This window comes from Oncorhynchus clarkii, chromosome 20 (genome assembly GCF_045791955.1).
Source record: "Oncorhynchus clarkii lewisi isolate Uvic-CL-2024 chromosome 20, UVic_Ocla_1.0, whole genome shotgun sequence".
NCBI lineage: Eukaryota > Metazoa > Chordata > Actinopteri > Salmoniformes > Salmonidae > Oncorhynchus > Oncorhynchus clarkii.
In genome coordinates this window covers 11,839,775-11,860,616 of record NC_092166.1, presented here as the reverse complement: position 1 = coordinate 11,860,616, position 20,842 = coordinate 11,839,775, and the positions used below count along the sequence as shown (strand labels likewise).

Genomic DNA, 20,842 nt, shown 5'->3' with positions numbered 1-20,842 from the left:
CATAACTTGCACATGGTTTATGAACTGATACACAAAATAATGTCTCGACCAATACGTTGAATTTTTCAATTAAAATTATTATAAAAAATGATTGCAACCAAAATAATGTTATGTATATGGGGGATACAACCATTCCAGCTCTGCAGACTTTGCTGCCAATAGACCGAATCATTAACTAGATCACTTGTTTTGGTACTGCCATGTACAGTAGCTTGTTTTTGGTCGCTGGTTCAGGAATGGCTGAAGAATTATAACTTTTATCTGGAGCTAACTCTCCATATAGCACTGCTGGGTGACTTGAGTCCATCTAGCCATAGTCAATCTAGCAATAATAAATACTCTCAGTAAAAAAAAATCATCTTTAATTTCCAATCTGTAGAAACTATGAGAATAGAAAGGTTCAGAACATTTGTGAAACATTAAGCACAGTTGAAAAATATATGGCAATTAAGAAATCAAAACTGGGTGGTATTCAGAGATAGATGGGAGGGGTTGAGGGTAGCTGAAGGGTGGGACTAAAAACAAATACATAACTAATGTAATATATTGCGTTTCCGTAAAATGTATATAGTATGTATAAACTGGAAGTAGAAGCCTAACTATTGTTGTCCATTAGATTACTCCTAGTATGGGAGTAATATCTGGTAGGGTTAAGGGAAAATAATACAGAAGGAAAACATATACAAATATTTATAAATGGGGGATTGAAAATGATGCAGACAATTACATCGTTAGAACCCAAAATATGTTTGCAATATTAAAGCTTATCTAGCCACCAAAAATAAAAAATAAAATTAAAAAAAGATGAGAATCACCAGTCTCGTGACCAGGGTTCCTCAACTGGCAGCCTGTGGGTCGATTTGGACGAATTTGGCCCACGGGTGGTTTTGAGTTTTCTGAGCAAGACATTTTCATTGTGGGACAAAAACGCTGTAAAAACACCAGGAAATAAGCTTCAAATGATTTTGGAAATCTCTTCCCAACTATTCCCACGCATAATACGATGTGATCATATACAAATGTAAGCAAGGTTTGAAATGATTATGTTTTAGTCAAATAACATATCTGTTTGGACTTCTTGAGGTCAATTTGCAGTCCACAAATTATTTGTAATTATGTTCCGGTCCCCTGACCACCCACTCAAGAAAAAAATAGGCCCGCAACAGAATTTAGTTGATCCCTTGTCTCGACCAACAAGACGCTTGATAAAGCCGCAGATGTCGACGTATAAATAACTACATACCAATCATGAAGACACAAAATCGTTGCTGTCCAGGATGAATTTGTAGCTGACGTTTTCTTTTAAACAGTTATCTGGTTGTTTGGCGGCAAACTCATAACTTGAAAATACAAAATGTACCTTTTCATTATACATTATCACAATGTTGTTTAAAATATATATCTAGTAGTAGGCCTGTGCAGAAATAAATACAATGCTGTTGTGTTGTTTGGTTCAACTTTCTCTTTGCCGCATGACAAAATGTGTAACATTTCAGGAAGTTAGCTGCTACCCCCCAACAAAATCATTAAAACCACGTTTCTGCAGGCCCACCCACCAACGAAATTCTGGCTATGCCATGAGCCCGAGGCCCATCTGGTTTTGACTAGAAAGGCTACTGCTTTTGTAAAAAATAAAAAAATCGGAGCCGGTTAGGAAAATTTACGCAGCAGGTTATGAGAATTAACGTAGCAGGTTAGGATAATTAACGTAGCAGGTTAGGAAAGGGGTTTGGCGGGTTAGCTAAAATGCACAAAAAAACAACAACTTTCTAGCCATGACCGGCCCTCCTGCCAGACTAGCCTGAGCATACCATGTCTGAGGCTTTGAGACTAAACTGTTCATCATTATCAAATGAATTTAGGCATACTGTATGAGGATGTGGCACTTCAAGTGGTGGCATGGGTGGTGAAGATAGTGTTTATAACAGCTAGACCTAGTCTGTTGGATAATTTTGTCCATATGGGACAATAAACGCAGTCCCACACAATATTTCTGGCTCCATCGTAGACTACCTTATTCTTATACTTTACATTCACAGCCTTGAAAACGCCCCTCCAGTGCAGTCATCCAGGTAACTCGAGCCAACCCAGTGGTTGGATGTCATGGTTGGGTGTCTGCTGCAGACCTTTACAGATTATGGTAAGATGATTGAGTTTTACATTGTCATATTTTGCACTGGGCTGTTTTATAAAATGCTTTGTTACCCTATTTAAAATAGTATATTCTTTTTTAAATATGATTGTTATTATAAATAGGCTTAATATAATCAATTATATTAATAATCATCGTAGCGTACTCTACATATTTATTCAAACTTTAGGTAAATTGCTTTCTATATGATTAAAGTTGAAGGACTTTGGATCAGACTAACCAATACTTTGTAACTTGTGATTTGAAGTATGACAACGACGAAGATGGTGATAAAGAGGAATATTAGTACGAATTGTAAAGTTTGGTAGCTAGTAGTATTACATTTGTGTCATATATTTTATTTATAAAAAGGACACCGATTAGGTATCAGTATCTTTGGAAAGGCACTGCATTATTAGAGGACAGTCAACGCCCAATGCATTCTGGTCCCTGTGCAGAAGAAACTGTTCGGTGTCTACAGGAATTTGAGGTGTCCATCCAGCCTCCAGAATCACTCCGTTTTCTTTCACTGACAATCGAAAAGGTAAATATTGCATTGTATTTATTAGCAAGTTGTAATATTTCACTGCCTCGTCGAATTAGGTACGTCGCTTTAACTTCCTGTCGCATCCCAAGTAGCTTGTTAGCTAGCCTTTACTTTAGCAAAGTGGTTGGCTAGCTAAGTTAACGTTGGCTAGCTAAGTTAACGTTAGCTAGCTTTCAACGCTTGCTTTTAGACACCTTGCCGGAGAATCATTGTGAGCTAGCCACCATTGGAAATCATAATGTATCACAATTGACAAATTATATCTACACAGTCCGACTTGAAATGCGTGTTCGCTGGCTAGGTATTGTCAGAGCCATATATTTAATAAATACATGGCTCTGTGTATTGCTAGCTCGCTAAGAAGCTAGCTAACTAATTTAAACGTTCAAGGCATCTCAAGCACGATTAAATGTCTGGGTAGACTCGTGTTTTGTTTTATTTAGCTAAACGGAGACCGCAAGATAGGCATTCTTTGACGTAACTACAATTTAATTTAGTTGTATTTTCATTCATTGAGACAGCGCTTTCATAACCCAGTCTCAGTAGTTTTGAAAGAAAGATGCCCGGCACTATTTCGAGTCAATTTCTCTGGCCTCTTTAGTCTGTCATCTGACTTGTGGTTGTCACACTTTCCGCTAACTGTAGGAAGAAATGGCTTAAAGTGTTTTAATTTCACTTCCAGTTTGAACATGTTACTTAGTTATAGAAAAGTCACTAGCTAGATAAATAAAAGTACAGCATTGAAAGTTGAATTGGAGGCAAAACCAGCTTGAGCAACAAATGCATTTGTGACGTGGTGTCAAGTTGTACGGGGATGGCTTTTTTTTTGTGGTGAGACATTCTTTTGAAAAGTCATTCTGAGCAGAGAGCAGACTTCCTGTCTCTCACAGTCCCCTAAATCATGTAGGCTATGCCCTCCTCCATTTTGTTAGTGTACACAGTTGTCATTCTCTTGAAGTAATAAATAGGCCTATTGATATAGTACTGCATGTTCTACTGAAAACAGAAGTACACTTTATATACAAAAGTATGTGGACACCCGTTCAAACTAGTGGTTTTGGCTGTTTCAGACACATGGTTGCTGACAGGTGTATAAAATCGAGCACACGTCCATGCATTCTCCATAGACAAATATTGGTAGCTTACTGAATAGCTCAGTGACTTTCAATGTGGCACTTTCATAGGATGCCACCTTCCTAACAACTCAGTTTGTACAATTTCTGCCCTGGTCAACTAAGTGCTGTTATTGTGAAGTGAAATCTCTAGGCGCAACAGCTCCCAGAACGGGACCGCTGAAGCGTGTAAAAGTTTAGCCCCTGTCCCTGCAAAAGGCCTTCATTGTAAATAAGAATTTGTTCTTAACTGGCTTGCCTAGTTAAATAAAAAAAGTTCTGTCCTCAGTTGCAACACTCACTACCAGGTTCCATACTACCTCTGGAAGCTACATCAGCACAATAACTGTTTGCTGGGAGCTTCATGAAATGGAGCCGCACACAGCCCTAAGTTCACCATGTGCAAATCCAAGCGTCGGCAGGAATGGTGTAAAGCTCGCTGCCATTGTGCTCCGGAGCAGTGGAAATGCGTTCTTTGTAGTGACTTCACTATCTGGCAGTCCGGCAGATGAATCTGGGTTTGGCGGTTGCCTGGAGAACGCTAATGCATAGTTCCAATTGTGAAGTTTGGTGGAGGAATAATGCTCTAGGGCTGTTTTTCATGGTTTGGGCTAGGCCTCTTAGTTCCAGTGAAGCATACAATGACATTCTAGACGATTCTATGCTTTCAACAGTTTGGGAAGGCCCTTTCCTATTTCAGCATGACCATGCCGTGTACAAAGCGAGGTCCATACAGACATGTTTTGCCGACTGCAGGCCAGTCGAGAACTTGACTGGCCTGCACAGAGCACTGACCTCAACCCCATCAAACACCTTTGGGTTGAATTGGAACGCCCACTGTGAGCGAGGCCTAATCGCCCAACATCAGTGTCCGACCTCACTTAATGCTCTTGTGGATGAATGGAAGCAAGTCTCTGCAGCAATGTTCCAACATCTAGTGCAAAGCCTTCCCAGATGAGTGGAGGCTGTTATAGCAGCAAAGGGGGGACCAACTCCATATTAATGACCATGATTTTGGAATGAGATGTTTGACGAGCAGGTGTCCACATACTTTTGATCATGTAATGTACCTGACATTTGACATCTGTTTTTATGTTCTCTGTTCTCTAGCAGGTTGAAAGAGCGCAAAATGTCTCAGGTGGAAAAAATGAAAGTAAGTTCCCGACCGAGTACAATTATAGGATGCTTGCATCCCCACAGCTCATTTTAATGTAATACTGTCAGGCAGTTAAATAAAAACAAAAAAACATAAAAAAAAAAAAAAAAGTTCCCTCATAATATTCCAATAATTACCTCTGCCTATTTGTAATTGGCCTACACTAACGCGATGGGATATGCTTTGGCAAATTAGGATTTATTCTAATTAAACCATCGGGCCTAAAGCCATTTGGGGTCTTAATTGCAGAATGCATGGCCACTCAAGCAGATGCTGCCAGCGTCCAGGCAGCTACTTCCTTCCCCATGACTCACAGTTGTGCCTTGACTTGTGTTGAAAGGCTCCATGAGAACGCTGCCATCTCAGGCTTCACTCAGTCCTGCCCCTTGTTCACAGAGGGGGACCACTAGTTATACAAAGCCGGGAACAGTAATGGCTGTATTGCATTTCCAATGTATGGGCTTAGTCTAGCTATATTATAGAAAGCTAGTGTAATAATCCCTTCCTTACATCTGTTCATAAGATGAAAAGATCGGCCTAACTTTAAACCCTTTAGCTAGACTGCACATTCTCCCTGGTTATGTATAGGCCTGTTAAGGCCATAAACACTGGAATGCAATAATGCATTCCAGAGACAAGACAGTTCATTTGTGTACAGCTGATTCTTGAGTAGCTGCCTAATTGCTGGTTGTAATGTTTGCTGTGATTTGCACAACCCACAGATATGATTACTATAATATACTGTAGGTCCATCCTAGCCTGAAGACCCGACGTTGAATTGCATTAAATTATATGTCGGGCATCAATGAGCGTCTGGATAAGGAAGGTTTCATCTCAAAAGCTCTAATTTACAAGGCAGAATGTTGAATAAAATTTCATGTTTACTTACTCTACCGGTTGGTCCTTTTGCTGGAAGGAATGTGAGAACCTGTCCATAGGAAAGTGCAATTAAATCAACTTTTCAAAGCGCTGGTAGTGCGTTCAGATTTCTAATCACCTGATGAAACGGGACGCGTGCATACTTGCTGAGCTCGTGCACGTGTTTACATGGTTCTCCGCATGCTTCAGGTGATCGAAGTCTGAACGCAATCCCAGCTCTTTGAAAAGGTGAGTTACTTACTTTCCTGTGGATATATTGTCTCCAAAAGGACCAACTGCATGGACAACAGGTAAAGTCAAAATATAATTTTAGTCAACATTCTGGCTTGTAGAGTTTGAGGAAGTGTTCCCAACAAATGAATGGCATTCATTTCGGACTGCAAATCGGAGGTATCAGTCTGTTAGGCAACCTAGGCATGGGCGGTATACCGGGGTATTTAGAAATAGTGACAATGTTTTTTCAATACCATTGAAACTATTTATTTTAAGTTTTTCAATACATTTGAATTTTTGTAGCAATTGAAGTAAATAACCGCAGTCAATGTGTTTAACATTCAAATCGTGTGTTTTTTTTTCTTCAATAGTGATCAGGGACGTGCAGCTATAGTTTTCCTTCACAGAAAATACATCCATTAGCGCAACACATTCGGCATAAAATAGCTTAATTGCTGTCATTTGATGAAAAAAATGTGACGCTGCTGGCAGCCGCACAAGTAAATGTGCTTATAATAAAAAAGCAAAAATGATGCATGGCCATCATATTTCTAACGTCTTGGCCTATCATAGGAATAATGTAGCCAGCTACTTTTCCTTATGTTTTGCTTAAAGTTAATCTTGTATTTTACTGGAGAAAAATAGGCTTGCTACACTGAGAAAAGTATTGGAGAAAAGTAGCTACACATCAGAGCGCTGTCTGCTGATACCCGTTCCTGAGTTCTCATCCGAGTTTAGAAGTGCAACTGAAGCACAAAATGTTTCTGATGCCGAGCAGAAATTACAATAAGCATTTTAGATCCGTTTACAAAACGTAGCAAGATATTTCTGATGCTTTTTATTTAAAAAAATATCCTGTGTGAAAAACAAAGAATTGTGTTAGCAAGTTAAACTAGGGGGGTCTGTTATCTAAGTAAAATGGCTCAATTAATTAGGTGACGGGGGCGTCATTTTGTGTTAGCTTTCTGCCTGTTTAAGAATGTAACGGTCTTTTGGATTAGGTATTTGTACAGCTGCCACTGCGATCTTGATTTCCTTACGTTTTTTCCCCCTGTTTTCGGCTTTCTGAACCTCCCACTCTTCTTCTAGCAGGCAGGCCGGTTGCCGTAGTGGCTCCAGACTCTACTACACAGACAGTGTGTGAACGCTTCTGGAGAGCCAGTACTGCATGCGTCAACTTTGTTCAATGTCTCTCGTTCACATTCGCTTGTAAATGTACAAACTCACCAACAAAAAAACATTCGGTAGCGCCTACCTATATATGTATAACTTTATGAGCCGGATTCCCTGTCATTGTAATTAGCTTATTTTTGTTTGTGCTCGTTAGCCTAGTTTAGCTAGCAGCCTCCATGGAAATTCGCTATTACTTGCGCAAATTTGGTTAGCATTCTGGTAGACGCCCAATTAAATTCTTAGCGTGTTTTGGCGCCCCCTTGTGTACTAAACCGAATTGAGGGCAGGACGTATGATATGAAAATCTGCATAACGCCCAACCCTAGCAACGACAACCCATGTCTCTGGAGATGTCAGTAAAAATGATGGTATTCCTGGGTTGAATGACTCGGGTTCTAATGAACATGTGGTGGTCTCATGTTTTACAGCAGGGTCAGTTTACCAATCCAGAGACCCCGGGGTATGTGGGCTTTGCCAATCTGCCCAACCAGGTGCACCGCAAGTCGGTCAAAAAGGGCTTCGAGTTCACCCTCATGGTAGTTGGTGAGTGTCACAATATTTGTAACCTAAATGTCTGGTATTTTTGTATGGAGAGGGTTGTAATTGTTTGTATGAAGTCGCTAGCTATAGTTGCCTTAGTTTGGCCTTAGACAGAATGGATACTCAGTGGTTTTGTGCAAAGCTCAAAACAACTGGTCTTTGGTTGTTGGTGAGTCAGACATTTTCTTGCTTTAGTTCTTTCCTCAGTTCAGTAGAGATTAGGAGCCTTGGCCTTCGAATGGGGAATGTGTGCCTAAATGATCATGTTCACGCAGTTTTGGCATATCATAAGTGTTTTAGGAATGGCATGGCAACAGTAATCAATTAACATTTTGGATATACTTTTCCTTTTTCCTCTCCATTTGGAGTGGGTGGATAGCATCTCTCCCTTACGAAACATATGAACTGTGTACAGGCTTTAAAAAAAGTTTTTTATTTTTTTACAGAAAAAAAATCTATCTGGGATTAGGCCTAGTTTGTGCTAAGCAGTTAGGTGTCAGTTCATGCTGTCGACAGAATGGAATGTGACTTCTTTGACTGTAAGCCCAGACAGTTGTTAGCTAGTTGACAAACGCATTCATTTCCTCTTCTCATAGCCTCGCCTCACCATTTTCACATTTCCCACCCTCCCCACATCTGTCAGTAACCACTGTTCCAAATCTCATCGCTTCCTTTAGTGTTTTTATGTGTGTGTCTGAGAGTGGGATGTGTCAGGGATGATGTCAGAGGTCCTGGTTTAGGTCACAGTTGAGTCCAGCTGTGGACTCAACTATGTAAACGGATGGAGGCAGGGTTTCTCTGGGTCCTCTAGTTTAGCTGTGTGAAATGGTTTTCCTTTCTCTCATCTCCCTATTTGTCTGTGTGGTGTAGGGGAGGAGGAGAGCCCTATTGTACACTTATCCCCTCTGCCTTAAAATAAACCAGACTGGAATGTGACCCTGTGTGCTGGACAGGCCTCTGCTGCTGGAAAGTGTCTGTCTGTGTGTGACTGTGTGTTTAGATAAATCTGGTTTTACTGCCAGCTTAATGCATTTCCCAGGCTATGCGAGGCCTAATGTGTATCATTGGTTAGTGCTTGGCTAATATGCAGAGTCCAGGCTGGATGTCTGCCAACTAGCGGGCTATTTTGTGTATAAAAAAAAACCTGCACACATTTTGTAGATTCTTGTAGTATTTGTGGTTTGTAGACTAAAGGTAATCGGGTATATTGCCTTTATCTTTATATTGGCTGTTTTGCCATGCAGGCACAATATAATCTATTCTGTTTTTAATTTGGTCCCCTTTTTTTGGAAAATAATGATAGTTTAGCTATTGATTCTGTGTGTCGTGTTTAGGTGAGTCTGGTCTGGGGAAGTCCACCCTCATCAACAGCTTGTTCCTCACTGATCTCTACCCAGAGAGAATCATCCCCGGAGCAGCAGGTATGACGTACACACATACCACGGCCACACTCCCAGCTATTACTCCAAAATGTCATTTGTTCCTGCATAACCTAATGGGAATCAATTTTAAAACCAATTATGCCAAATCACCCCTCATTTATTCAGTGGCCTCCAGTGTCTGGAAAGTAAAAGCCTAACCTTTTTTATCTCCTTTTAATTGTAATCCACAGAGAAGATTGAGCGCACGGTTCAGATCGAAGCATCTACGGTTGAGATCGAGGAGCGAGGGGTGAAGCTCCGCCTCACCGTGGTGGACACGCCCGGATACGGTGACGCCATCAACAGCCAGGACTGGTACGCCGCTATGGTTGTATAGACAGGGGACCTGATCCTGTCCATTCACATGTAATAACTTTATTTCTCCATGATCTGTTTGTGCATGGACAAATATGTTATTGCTGGAGTACCGTTGATGTATTTTGAAACCATGTCATATGGTTGCCACAAAGTCCTAATTATGGCTCAACCGCTCCTATTTATAGAATTGATTTTAACCCTAACCGTAAACACACTTCTGACCTTATACCTAACCCTAACTTTAAGTAAACATCAAAAATCAAAAGGTTTGTTTTCATAAAGTTGTATGATATATTTAGACTTTGTTGCTGTGGTAACAAGTGACGACGATGTCACACAAGGTGTTTAACTACATGGTCCACCGTGCTGCTTCCTCTCTTCTCCCGCAGTTTCAGCACCATCATCGCCTACATTGACGACCAGTTTGAGAGATACCTCCACGACGAGAGCGGTCTGAACCGCCGGCACATCGTGGACAACCGCGTTCACTGCTGCTTCTATTTCATCTCCCCGCTGGGTCATGGGTACACACACATACACACACTAGGGTTGGGTGATAGTATTGGATTTTGAAGCTGATTGACAGCCATCGTCGATGGTGATGTAACCGACAATGCATAGCCTATTTCAACTTGACTGGCACCAGACAGTATAGAGCTGACCGGGCAACCCATAGCAGGGCCATGCCTGCTTAACCTTTTTCAGTAAATTTGTTTTAAACAAGTCATAGAATGTAAGAACACTGTAGACAGGGCTGTGGCGGTCACGAAATTTCGTCAGCTGATGATTGTCACGCAAATAACTGTCGGTCTCAGTAATTGACTGTTAATTAACATAAACACATTTAGCATCTCCTGACTTCCACACAGCCTAAAGGCCATTTTAAAAAGTCTAATAAATCTATGTAATCTAACCTACACCTTCAAAATAAATCAATAATTTATTTTAGACAGGTCTAAAGAAGCATGATATGGAGAAACTGTCTATTTCAGAAGAAAATAATAGCAAAAATGTATTGTTTTAATATGAAGTAGCGTGGCAGGAGAAAAGCAAGTATGCACAAAAACTGAAATAATATTCACATCAAAATGGAGAGAAAATACCAAATTGTGCTTTTAACCTCTGGGATATGTGGGACTGTAGCGTCCCACTTGGCCAAAAGCCAGAGAAAATGCAGAGCGCCAAATTCAAATAAATTCCTATAAAATCAAACTTTCATGAAATCACACATGTAAGATACCAAATTAAAGCTACACGTGTTGTGAATCCAGCCAACATGTCAGATTTCAAAAAGGCTTTTCGGCGAAAGCAAACAATGCTATTATCTGAGGATAGCATCTCCATAAACAAAAGGGAGAACATTTCAACCCTGCAGGCGCGACACAAAACGCAGAAATAAAAATATAAATCATGCTTTACCTTTGACGAGCTTCTTCTGTTGGCACTCCAATATGTCCCATAAACATCAATGGTCCTTTTGTTCCATTAATTCCGTCCATTTCATTTGGCGCGTTTGATCCAGAAAAACACCGGTTCCAACTTGCGCAACGTGACTACAAAATATCTCAAAAGTTACCTGTAAAATTTGCCAAAACATTTCAAACTACTTTTGTAATACAACTTTAGGTATTTTAAGTAAATAATCAATACAATTGAAGACGGGATGATCTGTGTTCAATACAGGAAGAAAACAAACTGAGGCAGAAATCTGGATTCCCAATGAAAACGCATTGAAAAGAGGGTGACCTAAAATATATATTAAAAACAAATGTGAATGGTTTGTCCTCTGGGTTTCGCCTGCTACATAAGTTCTGTTATACTCACAGACATGATTCAAACAGTTTTTGAAACTTCAGTGTTTTCTATCCAAATCTACTAATAATATGCATATCTTCTGGGGATGAGTAGCAGGCAGTTGAATTTGGGCATGCTTTTCATCCAAAATTCCAAATGCTGCCACTTATCCTAGAGAAGTTAAAATAATTTGACACCACTATAAAAACAATATAGGCTTTGGCTAGATGTCTTAGATCATCTGATATTGAGACTGGACATTTTGCGCTGCTTTAGTGAAAAGGTTAGCTCCGTCTAGGGTTGTTGCGGTGACCATATTACCGCCACACCACCGGTCACGAATTATGACGGCTGTTAAGTTCCACATGACTGTTTAGTCACTGTAATTAGGCTTGTCCAAGCTCTGATGTTTCTGCTGGTCATTAATAGCTTACCAAACTTGCTAACTGCCTGGTACTCAGCACTCTATTCTCCCGATAATCACTCTGACATCAATGCAAATTTATTAGAAAATCTAATCAAACAATTCATGAGAGCTCATGTTGCGCAACATTTCTATAGACTATGCAATTGTGTGAGAAAACCGAGTGATGGCCACTGAAAACGAGGATCCCATCAGCTTTCTATAGACTAGGCCTACTTTTATTTATCAACTTTCCTAATATTTAAGCACATTGCTTCTCTTTACAGCAGGAGTATAGCCTACCTGGCTGGCATGAAAATGAACCACGGGGAAAAGCGTCCTCCATTCGCCGTTTAAGTGCATGGATGACATTTTTTTCCCACTGCCCATGTTTCCATACATGTGCATGATAATGGTCCAGTCTAAATCAAAACAAATATCACACACATTATTTAGTATACAGGTAAAGACGAGATTAAATCAAGAGTAGTCTGATGGGTGACAATATTAACTTATCACTTGTGGATAATATATTATCACTTGTGAATGATGCCCAGCATAAGAAACAAAGCCTTTTTTTATGTAGCCTAGCCTATAGGCATATATGCTTTAAGGTTTGTCTCACAACTAAAGTGGCCAAGTCAATTCTTAATTTTAAGCACGTTAATCCGCTTTAAAAGGGGTGTATAGCCTAACTGGCATATACAGTGCATTTGGAAAGTATTCAGACCCCATGACTTTTTCCACATTTTGTTACGTTACAGCCGTGTTCTAAAATTGATTAAATCGTTTTTTTCATTATCAATCTACACACAATACCCCATAATGACATGGTAAAAACAGGTTTTTATTCATTTTTCCAAATGTATTAAAAGGAAAGAACTCTCACATTTACATAAGTATTCAGACCCTTTACACAGTACTTTGTTGAAGTGCAATTACAGCCTAGTCTTCTTGGGTATGATGCTATAAGCTTGGCACACCTGTATTTGGGGAGTTTCTCCCATTCTTCTCTGCAGATCTTCTCAAGCTTTGTCAGGTTTGATGGGGAGTGTCGCTGCACAACTATTTTCAGGTCCCTCCAGAGATGTTAGATGGGGTTCAAATCCGGGCTCTGGCTGGGTCAATCGAGGACATTGACTTGTCCCAAAGCCACTCCTGCATTGTCTTAGCTGTGTGCTTAGGGTTGTTGTCCAGTTGGAAGGTGAACCATCGCCCCAGTATGAGATCCTGAGCGCTCTGGAGCAGGTTTAAATCAAGCATCTCTCTGTACTTTGCTCCGTTCATCTTTCCCTCGATCCTGACTAGTCTCTCAGTCCCTGCTGCTGAAAACCATCCGGAGAGCCTGATTCTGCCACCACCATGCTTCACTGTAGGGATGGTGCCAGGTTTCCTCCAGACATGACACTTGTCATTCAGGCTAAAGAGTTCAATCTTGGTTTCATCAGACCAGAGAATTGTCATGGTCTGAGTCCTTTAGGTGCCCAAGTGGGCTTATTACTGAGGAGTGGCATCTGTCAGGCCACTCTACCATAAAGACCTGATTGGGGGAGTGCTGCAGAGATAGTTGTCCTTTTGGAAGGTTCTCCCATCTCCACAGAGGAACTCTGGAGCTCTGTGAGAGGAACATTTGGTTCTTGGTCACCTCCCTGACCAAGGCCCTTCTTCCCCTGATTGCTGTTTGGCCAGGCAGCCAGCTCTAGGAAGAGTCTTGGTGGTTCCAAACATCATCCATTTAAGAATAATGGAGGCCATTGTGCTCTTGGACCTTCAATGCTGCAGTCATTTTTTGATACCCTTCCCCAGTTCTGTGTTTCAGAGCTCTACAGACAAGTCCTTTGACCTCATGGCTTGGTTTATGCTCTGACATACACTGTCAACTGTGGAACCTTATCTCGACAGGTGTGTGCCTTTCCAAATCAGGTCCAATCAATTGAATTTACCTCAGACTCAAATTATAGAAAGAGCTCAAGGATCACCAATGGAAACAGAATGCACCTGAGCTCAATTTCGAGTCGCCTAGCAAAGGGTCTGAATACTTATCTAAGTAAGGTATTTCTGTTTATTTTTTATAAATTAGCATATAAAAAATCTGAACCTGTTTTTGCTTTGTTATTGGGTATTTTGTGTAACTTGATGAGGGAAAACATTTTAATTGAATCCATTTTATAACAAGGCTGTAATGTAACGAAATGTGGAAAGTCAAGGGATCTGAATACTTTGCGAATGCACTGTATGTAAGCCTACCTACAATGTATAGTAGCCTAATAATAAGAGGAAGATTAGGCAAAAACGTGAATCATTGAATAATTACTCAGTTCTGGGGACAGCAGTTGCGTGGCTGTAGCCGGGCCCTTGATTAGTCACAACCCATCACACGTCGCACAGCCACCGAGGCTCATTAACTGTCACTTGCTCAAATATATTTTGTCATGAGTCCTCTTGTTCCTTTTAGCTCTTTCATTTTTTGGGGGGGGTTTGGCCAATAGGGGGTGATATCGTATACCAAGATTTTATGGGTGCCAATGCTTTATCACAATAGGACAAAGGTTGATGTCGCCCAACCCTAAAGACACACACACACCAATAGTAGTTCCATAACAATCCCAGTCTTGACAATGTAATACTAACCATCACATTTTCAACATTTTAGTTTACCTTGACTTTACATGAGCACCCCCCTGTGGAATTTCCCGTTCTTACACCCTCCCGCTCTCCCTTTCTCTCTCAGGCTGAAGCCTCTGGATGTACAGTTCATGAAGGCCATCCACAACAAAGTCAACGTGGTCCCTGTCATCGCTAAGGCCGACACACTCACCCTGCGAGAGAGGGAGAGGCTCAAGCGCAGGGTAGGAAACACAGTATAGCTCAATGTCAGGGTAGGACACATATTATAGCTCTTGACTCTCAAAAGTATACGATAGGAGAACAGGTTGTGTTGTCAAACAAGGTATGTGGATGTAGCTATTGTACTTAAGACACAACTGCACCATGTGCCTGTATTGTATTAAGTAATCCCTCTGGAACAAAGGTGTGTGTGTGTATATATATATTTTGGCCAATTACTTTTGATATATATCAAAAGTAAATGGCCAAAATGACTTTTCCATCCTCCATGTTGCTATAGATCCTGGATGAGATTGATGAGCATAGTATCAAGATCTATCACCTCCCTGACGCAGAGTCCGACGAGGACGAAGAATTCAAGGAGCAGACCAGGACTCTCAAAGTAATCCTCTCCTCCACCTCAACTAATTTATCTCCTTACAAAGATTCCTAATGCAAAACTTCTTTCCTTACATTTATTTGATTTTTTTCAGATTAAAAAATAATAATAATAATAATAATTTTTAAATCTTAGCTCAGTGTTTTGGTAACACCAAAGGATCCTCATTAGCTGTTGCGAAAGCAGCAGCTACTCTTCTTGGGATCCACATGAAACATGATGTCATACAGAACATTAATAGACAAGGACAAAACTACATACATTTTAAAAGGTCTCACGTTGGTTGATTTAGGGTTGTGGGTTTGAATGCTGCACGGGCAACATACTGAATAGAATATGGTAGCAATTTTAACCATTAACCTCTGCTCTTTCCTCGTCCTCCTTTTTCCTCCCCTAGGCCAGTATTCCCTTTGCGGTGGTGGGCTCCAACCAGCAGATCGAGGCCAAGGGGAAGAAGGTGCGGGGTCGCCTGTACCCCTGGGGCGTGGTGGAAGTGGAGAACCCCGAGCACAACGACTTCCTCAAGCTGCGCACCATGCTGATGTGAGTGGGTGGGAGATAGGGGGACTGCACTGGGCCTTGTCTGAGGAGCTGCGTTGTATATCAGACATGAATAGCCGCATTGAATAACAGCTTGAGAATCCTGATTTGTAATTGGTGGCGATTTTGATTTAGTGTTCATGGTTGATTTAGTTTATACTCTATCGACGAATGCTTGTCTTTTACTAAGCTGTGTCAGTTGTAAAAACAGAGTGGCTGTGGTTCTGGATTTTCTGAAACCCGATTTGCCGTAGCTTAAGATGCAGAGATTTCTCACGTGAAAAATCTGTATTCGCTGCCACGGCCCTAAGTGTGTGGTTTATCAATCCGTTACTTATCAGGCATAAGTAGTGGCAGTCCTGTCTCACATACTGCTTGGCGATTCCATTATGAGGTAAGCCTTCTGTGATCGACTAACTTGAGTTAAGTTGTTGGTTTAGTGCTTCATTGATTGATTGATTGATGCCTATCCATCCGCAGCACCCACATGCAGGATCTGCAGGAGGTGACCCAGGACCTGCACTACGAGAACTTCCGCTCGGAGCGCCTCAAACGGGGCGGCAGGTTGTCCTCCCATGGTTACGTTATGTCTCCTGCGTACGTACCTGTCTGCTTGCCTTTCTACACCCCCCCCCCCCCCCCCAGCCTCCATACATAGTAATATAATATACAGCCAAGGACTTAATGCCACATATAACAGATGATGTTGACACAATTTAACACAAGACTCAGTTGACTGACTTGGAATTGAATGACTTACCTGATTACAAAGACAATGAATGGGTAACTAATCCAGTGTCTCAGACAGTGGCACTTGTCTGGGGCAAAATTCTGTCAATACGTAGTTAGGTGATCATTCGCATTTAAATGTGTAACATTACACTGTTGTAAAATACATATATTTTTTTAACAGGATGTATAATTTTGGATGTACATTCTACAACAATTGGACCTTGGTAGTGGGTTATGGTTGAATATCCTAGTGGACTGTGGGTTTTTAACCAGTTATAGGTTGTATGGGTATCATATAACTCTAGGAGTGTGGACCCTTTGGATTGTTTGAGACCTTCCCCTATAGCCAATCCTGGAGAAGGGAGTGATTTTACTGCCTTCCCATTGGCTTGTCATCAGCCCAATGATGCTCTGGTCTGTCCAATCCCATGAGTGAACTGTTGGAGGTACCCCCCCGACCCTCTCTTCTTGCTTCTGCAGCTTGCCCTCTTTCACTTTAGCAGCCAGCTGTCCACTGCTCTACCTTAACCTCCTGCCCCTCTTTCTACGTGTTGCTTTCGTCACGTCTGCTTAAATGGTAGAACGAACACACACACACACACACACACACACACACCAGATTTGGGCTTTTACTAAACTGCCTTCCAGAGACCTCCTATGCACGGTGGGGTTTTCCGTCCTCTACCTTTTCTGCTCATTCTATGAATGACAATGGGAGTATTGAACAGTATTTTCTTCTGATTGTTTTTACATAGTTTGTGCAGACTTGCAAGAACTTGAAATGTACGAGGTTTCCAGTGTCAGTCTTTGGATATTTACGGTAAGTCTCCCCAATGATTGGGCCTTCAGCCTAAAGAGCCAAACTCACCAAACCTGTGTCTATGTTCCAGGCAGGGGCAGGGCCAGGGGCCTGAGCCGGAGGAAATGGACAAGGACATGATCCTGCAGGAGAAGGAGGCAGAGGTAAATAGCTAACCATTCATCACTCCCACTACTACTACTATGTGTCTCTCTCTGTCTGTTCAAATATCACCTTTATGGGAGTATCACACAATCTTGAATGGCCCCTCGCATTACATCCTACACCCTCACTTTTATTTGAAGGACTGTGATATGTTTATTTCATGTGAATAAGGTAGTTGTTTTGAGGGGGGGTGGGGATTTTAGTCACCCCTCTATGTGTTGGTCATAATGCTGTTTTGTGTTCTGTGCAGCTGAGGAGGATGCAGGAGATGATTACCAAGATGCAGGCTCAGATGCAAATCAAGCCTGACGGCGCGGGAGATGTCCAGCATGTGTGAAATACACCACGGTAACAACAAGTCCATTTGACACTCCGCACAACCAAGCTGTGCTGTGAAGACTGAAATGTACCCTGGCATATTGTGGACCTGTATATCTAAATTGCCACGGTCGTGGGTTCAATACCTGTATAAAATACACACAGTACAAATATTTAAACTCTCTGCATTGTAAGTCTCTCTTTGGATAAAAGTGTCTGCTAAGTGGTAAATATTATTTTTATGACCTATTCAGAGATACTCAAGTAGATTTGTTGATCCATTGAGTGTTCATATACATCCAAAGTTAGGAAATACAAGTCAGAATTTTATGGTATTGTCTTTCCTTGCAGGTTTTCAAGCTGTTATTTGAGCTTGACCAGACATGGATGGAAGGATTGCGGAAGAGAAGGGTGTGAAAATGAGAACGATAACTGGTCTTTGTCTCGTACTGCTTGCCACTTTTTAGTTTATTTCGCTCCTACTTGGAATTATTTTGAGTTTTTTCTTGTTATTATTTTTTATATAAGCAGTATTATGTTTTATATTTACACTTTCTTTAATATTCCATATTGCTTATTATTAATTTCTTCCATACTATTGGACCATGCCAGTTAGTCACCAAATGGAGAATAACCCTCCTTTAACCTGGAGTATGCTCTTATTATAGCGGACATTGTTACATATTTTTTTTTTTATGTTGAGAAAGCCGAAAGCTGCTGCTCTTCAAGGCTGTCCACTTGGGCCCCATCTAAAACCACTCACAAAATTATCAATCATGTTGCCAACTGTGGCTCCAAGTGGAAAAGGACAACTTAGTTAGCAACTCTCTTCTGTCTTTCATGGAGCCATACAGCTAAAACCATAATGTTTTTTTCTTTAATGGTTGTCATGCCAATGTTGGAGAATTCTTTAAAGATATTTCTTAAAGATCTAGTCTTTCGAAAAGCAGCTAAATTATTTTTTTAATCCATGGATTCATTGACAGGGTTCTTTCTCCCACTCCCTTCTGCATGCAACGCTTAACCCTGTCTGATGTTGTGTTCAAACGACTGGTTATGACTGAAATGCATGACACTGTGACCTTCCCAGTCATCCTGTAGCCCTGAACCAATGAAGGAGACATACCTTGGTGTTTTTTTTACTGTATGTGCCTCTATAAATCCTGGGCCTGTAAAGTGTGAGTAGGAGAGCAGATCTAGAATCCGTCTAGTCTTTTAGATCGTTATGAATATGGTCATATAGATTGACGGACCTACCTTACAAAAAAGGATTGCATTGTAACTGCAGTCGACTGGGGTATTTTGGACACGGTAATTGCAGAATAACTGCAGTTAGAGGGAACATTACTGCAGTAAGAAAGTGTTATTTTGGATACAGCATACCTCAGTTATACTTCAATCTTTTTTTTTTCGTAAGGGCTGATCCTAGATCAGCACTCCTGCTCTGAGACGCTCTGAATATGGGCCCAGGCTCCCTATGCCCCCAGGTTTTAACATATTGTAAAGTGGTTTGATATTTGAGGCGAAAGTCCTGGCCAACTAAAAGTAAATTGAATTACTGTGATGTTCGGACCAGGCTCATGTATTGCAGGTGACATTGCTTTTCTTCGTGTGTGTCTCCCATGATATTGATGATTGTGGAATAAAGTGCATCCAGTCTGTGAGAGGTCATGCTGTAAAGGCACACTGTACGTCGTGCTATATGATATCTATCCATATCTTATGTTCTTTATGGCTGTGTGTGTCAATGGGTTAAGACTGACATTTGGATGTTGGACAGGACCAGTTAGTTGCTATGGCTATCGTCATGGTGATCTGGTTTGTTTGTCACCAGCTTTGCCCATATCTCCCTCAAGCCAAGCCAGAGTTCTTAACATTCCGGTTTATGCGGTTTTTAATCTAATCACTGTCAAATAAAACCCTTGATGTATACCATCTTGTATTAATGTTTTTATTCGAGCTAGATTCTAGTTTGCGTCATTTGTCATTCTGGGGCTTGTATATGGCCAATATACAACAGCTAAAGGCTGTATCAAGGCATTCTGCTTCATTGTCTAAGAATATACCACACCTCAAGCCTAGTGGCTCGTCTAGCCACGGGATAAATCCTTATCTAATCTTCTATCCAGATTTTCTTTTTACAGATTACCATATCCTCAGTCTGGTAATGTTCTCCCGGTGGCTTCTGACTCGCGATACAGTAAGATATTGTCAGGTTGATTTGACCGTGTCACTCTTCGACCACAGACTGAAGGAGAACATGCTGACTAAACTCACTTCTACGGCTCCACCCCCGCCACCTTCCTCGACTACATCATTGTCACAACCTCACGTCTGTCTCCTTGCCTCTGGCAGGCAGAGTTGCTACACCTTCCTTGACAAAGTACATGTATGCCAGTAACCTTAGGCTCAAATCTACTACACAAATGATTTGTATGCTCACCTGACATTCGTATGTTCCTCCTCCTACCACTTTCTGCTAGCTTTTGGCCGTCACTGATCCATTCACCCGCTTCTTTCCTCTTTTAAAAATGTTACTTGCCCACCAATTTGGATTGCATGAAATTGGGGAGGAAAAAAATACATAAACACATTAATTTGCCCATCTATTTAGATTCATGAGTTCAGTGATCCTGTTCAGTTTGAAATACAACGTTCATCAATAGAGAACATGTATAAGAGCTCCTCACACTAATCCAAATGTATATATTATTTAAAGCTTAGTAGTTGGTATGCTGGCCAAAACAATACTAACCACAAGTTTGTTTCTAAAAAATGAATCCTTTCTCCCTTGATTGAGAAGCACTGATCTGAATGTTAAGGCAACAGATGACTGGAAGTGAAGGCAATATTTCATTGCACGTTCACTCATATCTTTGTATATCAGTGGTTGATTTGACGTAGAAAGTAAAGGAAGCATTTTAAATGATTTAGAACTAAGCCTACACTATTTCCCCCCCCCCCCCCCTTGTTTGTCCTTGTCTCCATGCTACATGATTGAGAACATGGTGCTGCTGATCACCGGTGTCCTGAAGCAGAGCTGCTGCCAAGGAGCCTCCCACTGGGAATGTTTGATCAGATTGGCATGGCCCACACCCCAACGGAGTTCTACTATGCCATCCTGGTGGACACGTCTGGGTCATCACTAGATGACAATAAGCATCTTCTGTAGGCATCAGCAGGCATTTGATGGGGGATGACAGTGACATATCTGATTTTATCTATAATATGACATTTTACAGAATTTTAATGGAAATATCTAGGGCAAGCAGTATTTTTTTTCTCAAACATTTTGCCAAACGAGCTACTTTGACTATGGTCCTTTCACATCAGAGAATGTTCAAAAACCTGTCCTTAATACTGTAACCCAGTGTA

At 41.1% G+C, this 20,842-nt stretch overlaps 1 protein-coding gene across 4 annotated transcripts; it reads left to right on the top strand.

Annotated features, from left to right (window-relative positions):
• The first annotated feature begins 2,542 nt into the window (after window positions 1-2,542).
• On the top strand, window positions 2,543-19,402 carry LOC139375899 (septin-2-like). Of its 4 annotated transcripts, none has more exons than XM_071117857.1 (13): window positions 2,543-2,675; window positions 4,901-4,943; window positions 7,640-7,754; window positions 9,086-9,172; window positions 9,364-9,487; window positions 9,880-10,014; window positions 14,419-14,536; window positions 14,815-14,916; window positions 15,311-15,456; window positions 15,934-16,017; window positions 17,076-17,148; window positions 17,400-17,497; window positions 17,819-19,402. In XM_071117857.1, exons 2-12 carry the CDS (start codon window positions 4,920-4,922, stop codon window positions 17,484-17,486), a joined length of 1,095 nt encoding a protein of 364 aa, XP_070973958.1. In that variant the 5' UTR covers window positions 2,543-2,675; window positions 4,901-4,919; the 3' UTR covers window positions 17,487-17,497; window positions 17,819-19,402. The 4 variants fall into 4 exon arrangements, with proteins under 4 accessions (XP_070973958.1, XP_070973956.1, XP_070973960.1 ...); XM_071117855.1 differs by having other exon boundaries at window positions 2,556-2,675; window positions 15,934-16,050; XM_071117859.1 differs by lacking the exon at window positions 4,901-4,943 and having other exon boundaries at window positions 2,578-2,675.
• Window positions 19,403-20,842: the final 1,440 nt, after the last annotated feature.

What these genes read in the sequence shown, in the direction of transcription:
- LOC139375899 (XM_071117855.1), top strand. Translation starts at nt 4,920, where the DNA reads ATGTCTCAGGTGGAAAAAATGAAA. An exon ending in CTCAGGTGGAAAAAATGAAA is followed by an intron (nt 4,944 to 7,639) that starts GTAAGTTCCCGA and finishes CATGTTTTACAG; the next exon opens with CAGGGTCAGTTTACCAATCC. An exon ending in GTTCACCCTCATGGTAGTTG is followed by an intron (nt 7,755 to 9,085) that starts GTGAGTGTCACA and finishes TGTCGTGTTTAG; the next exon opens with GTGAGTCTGGTCTGGGGAAG.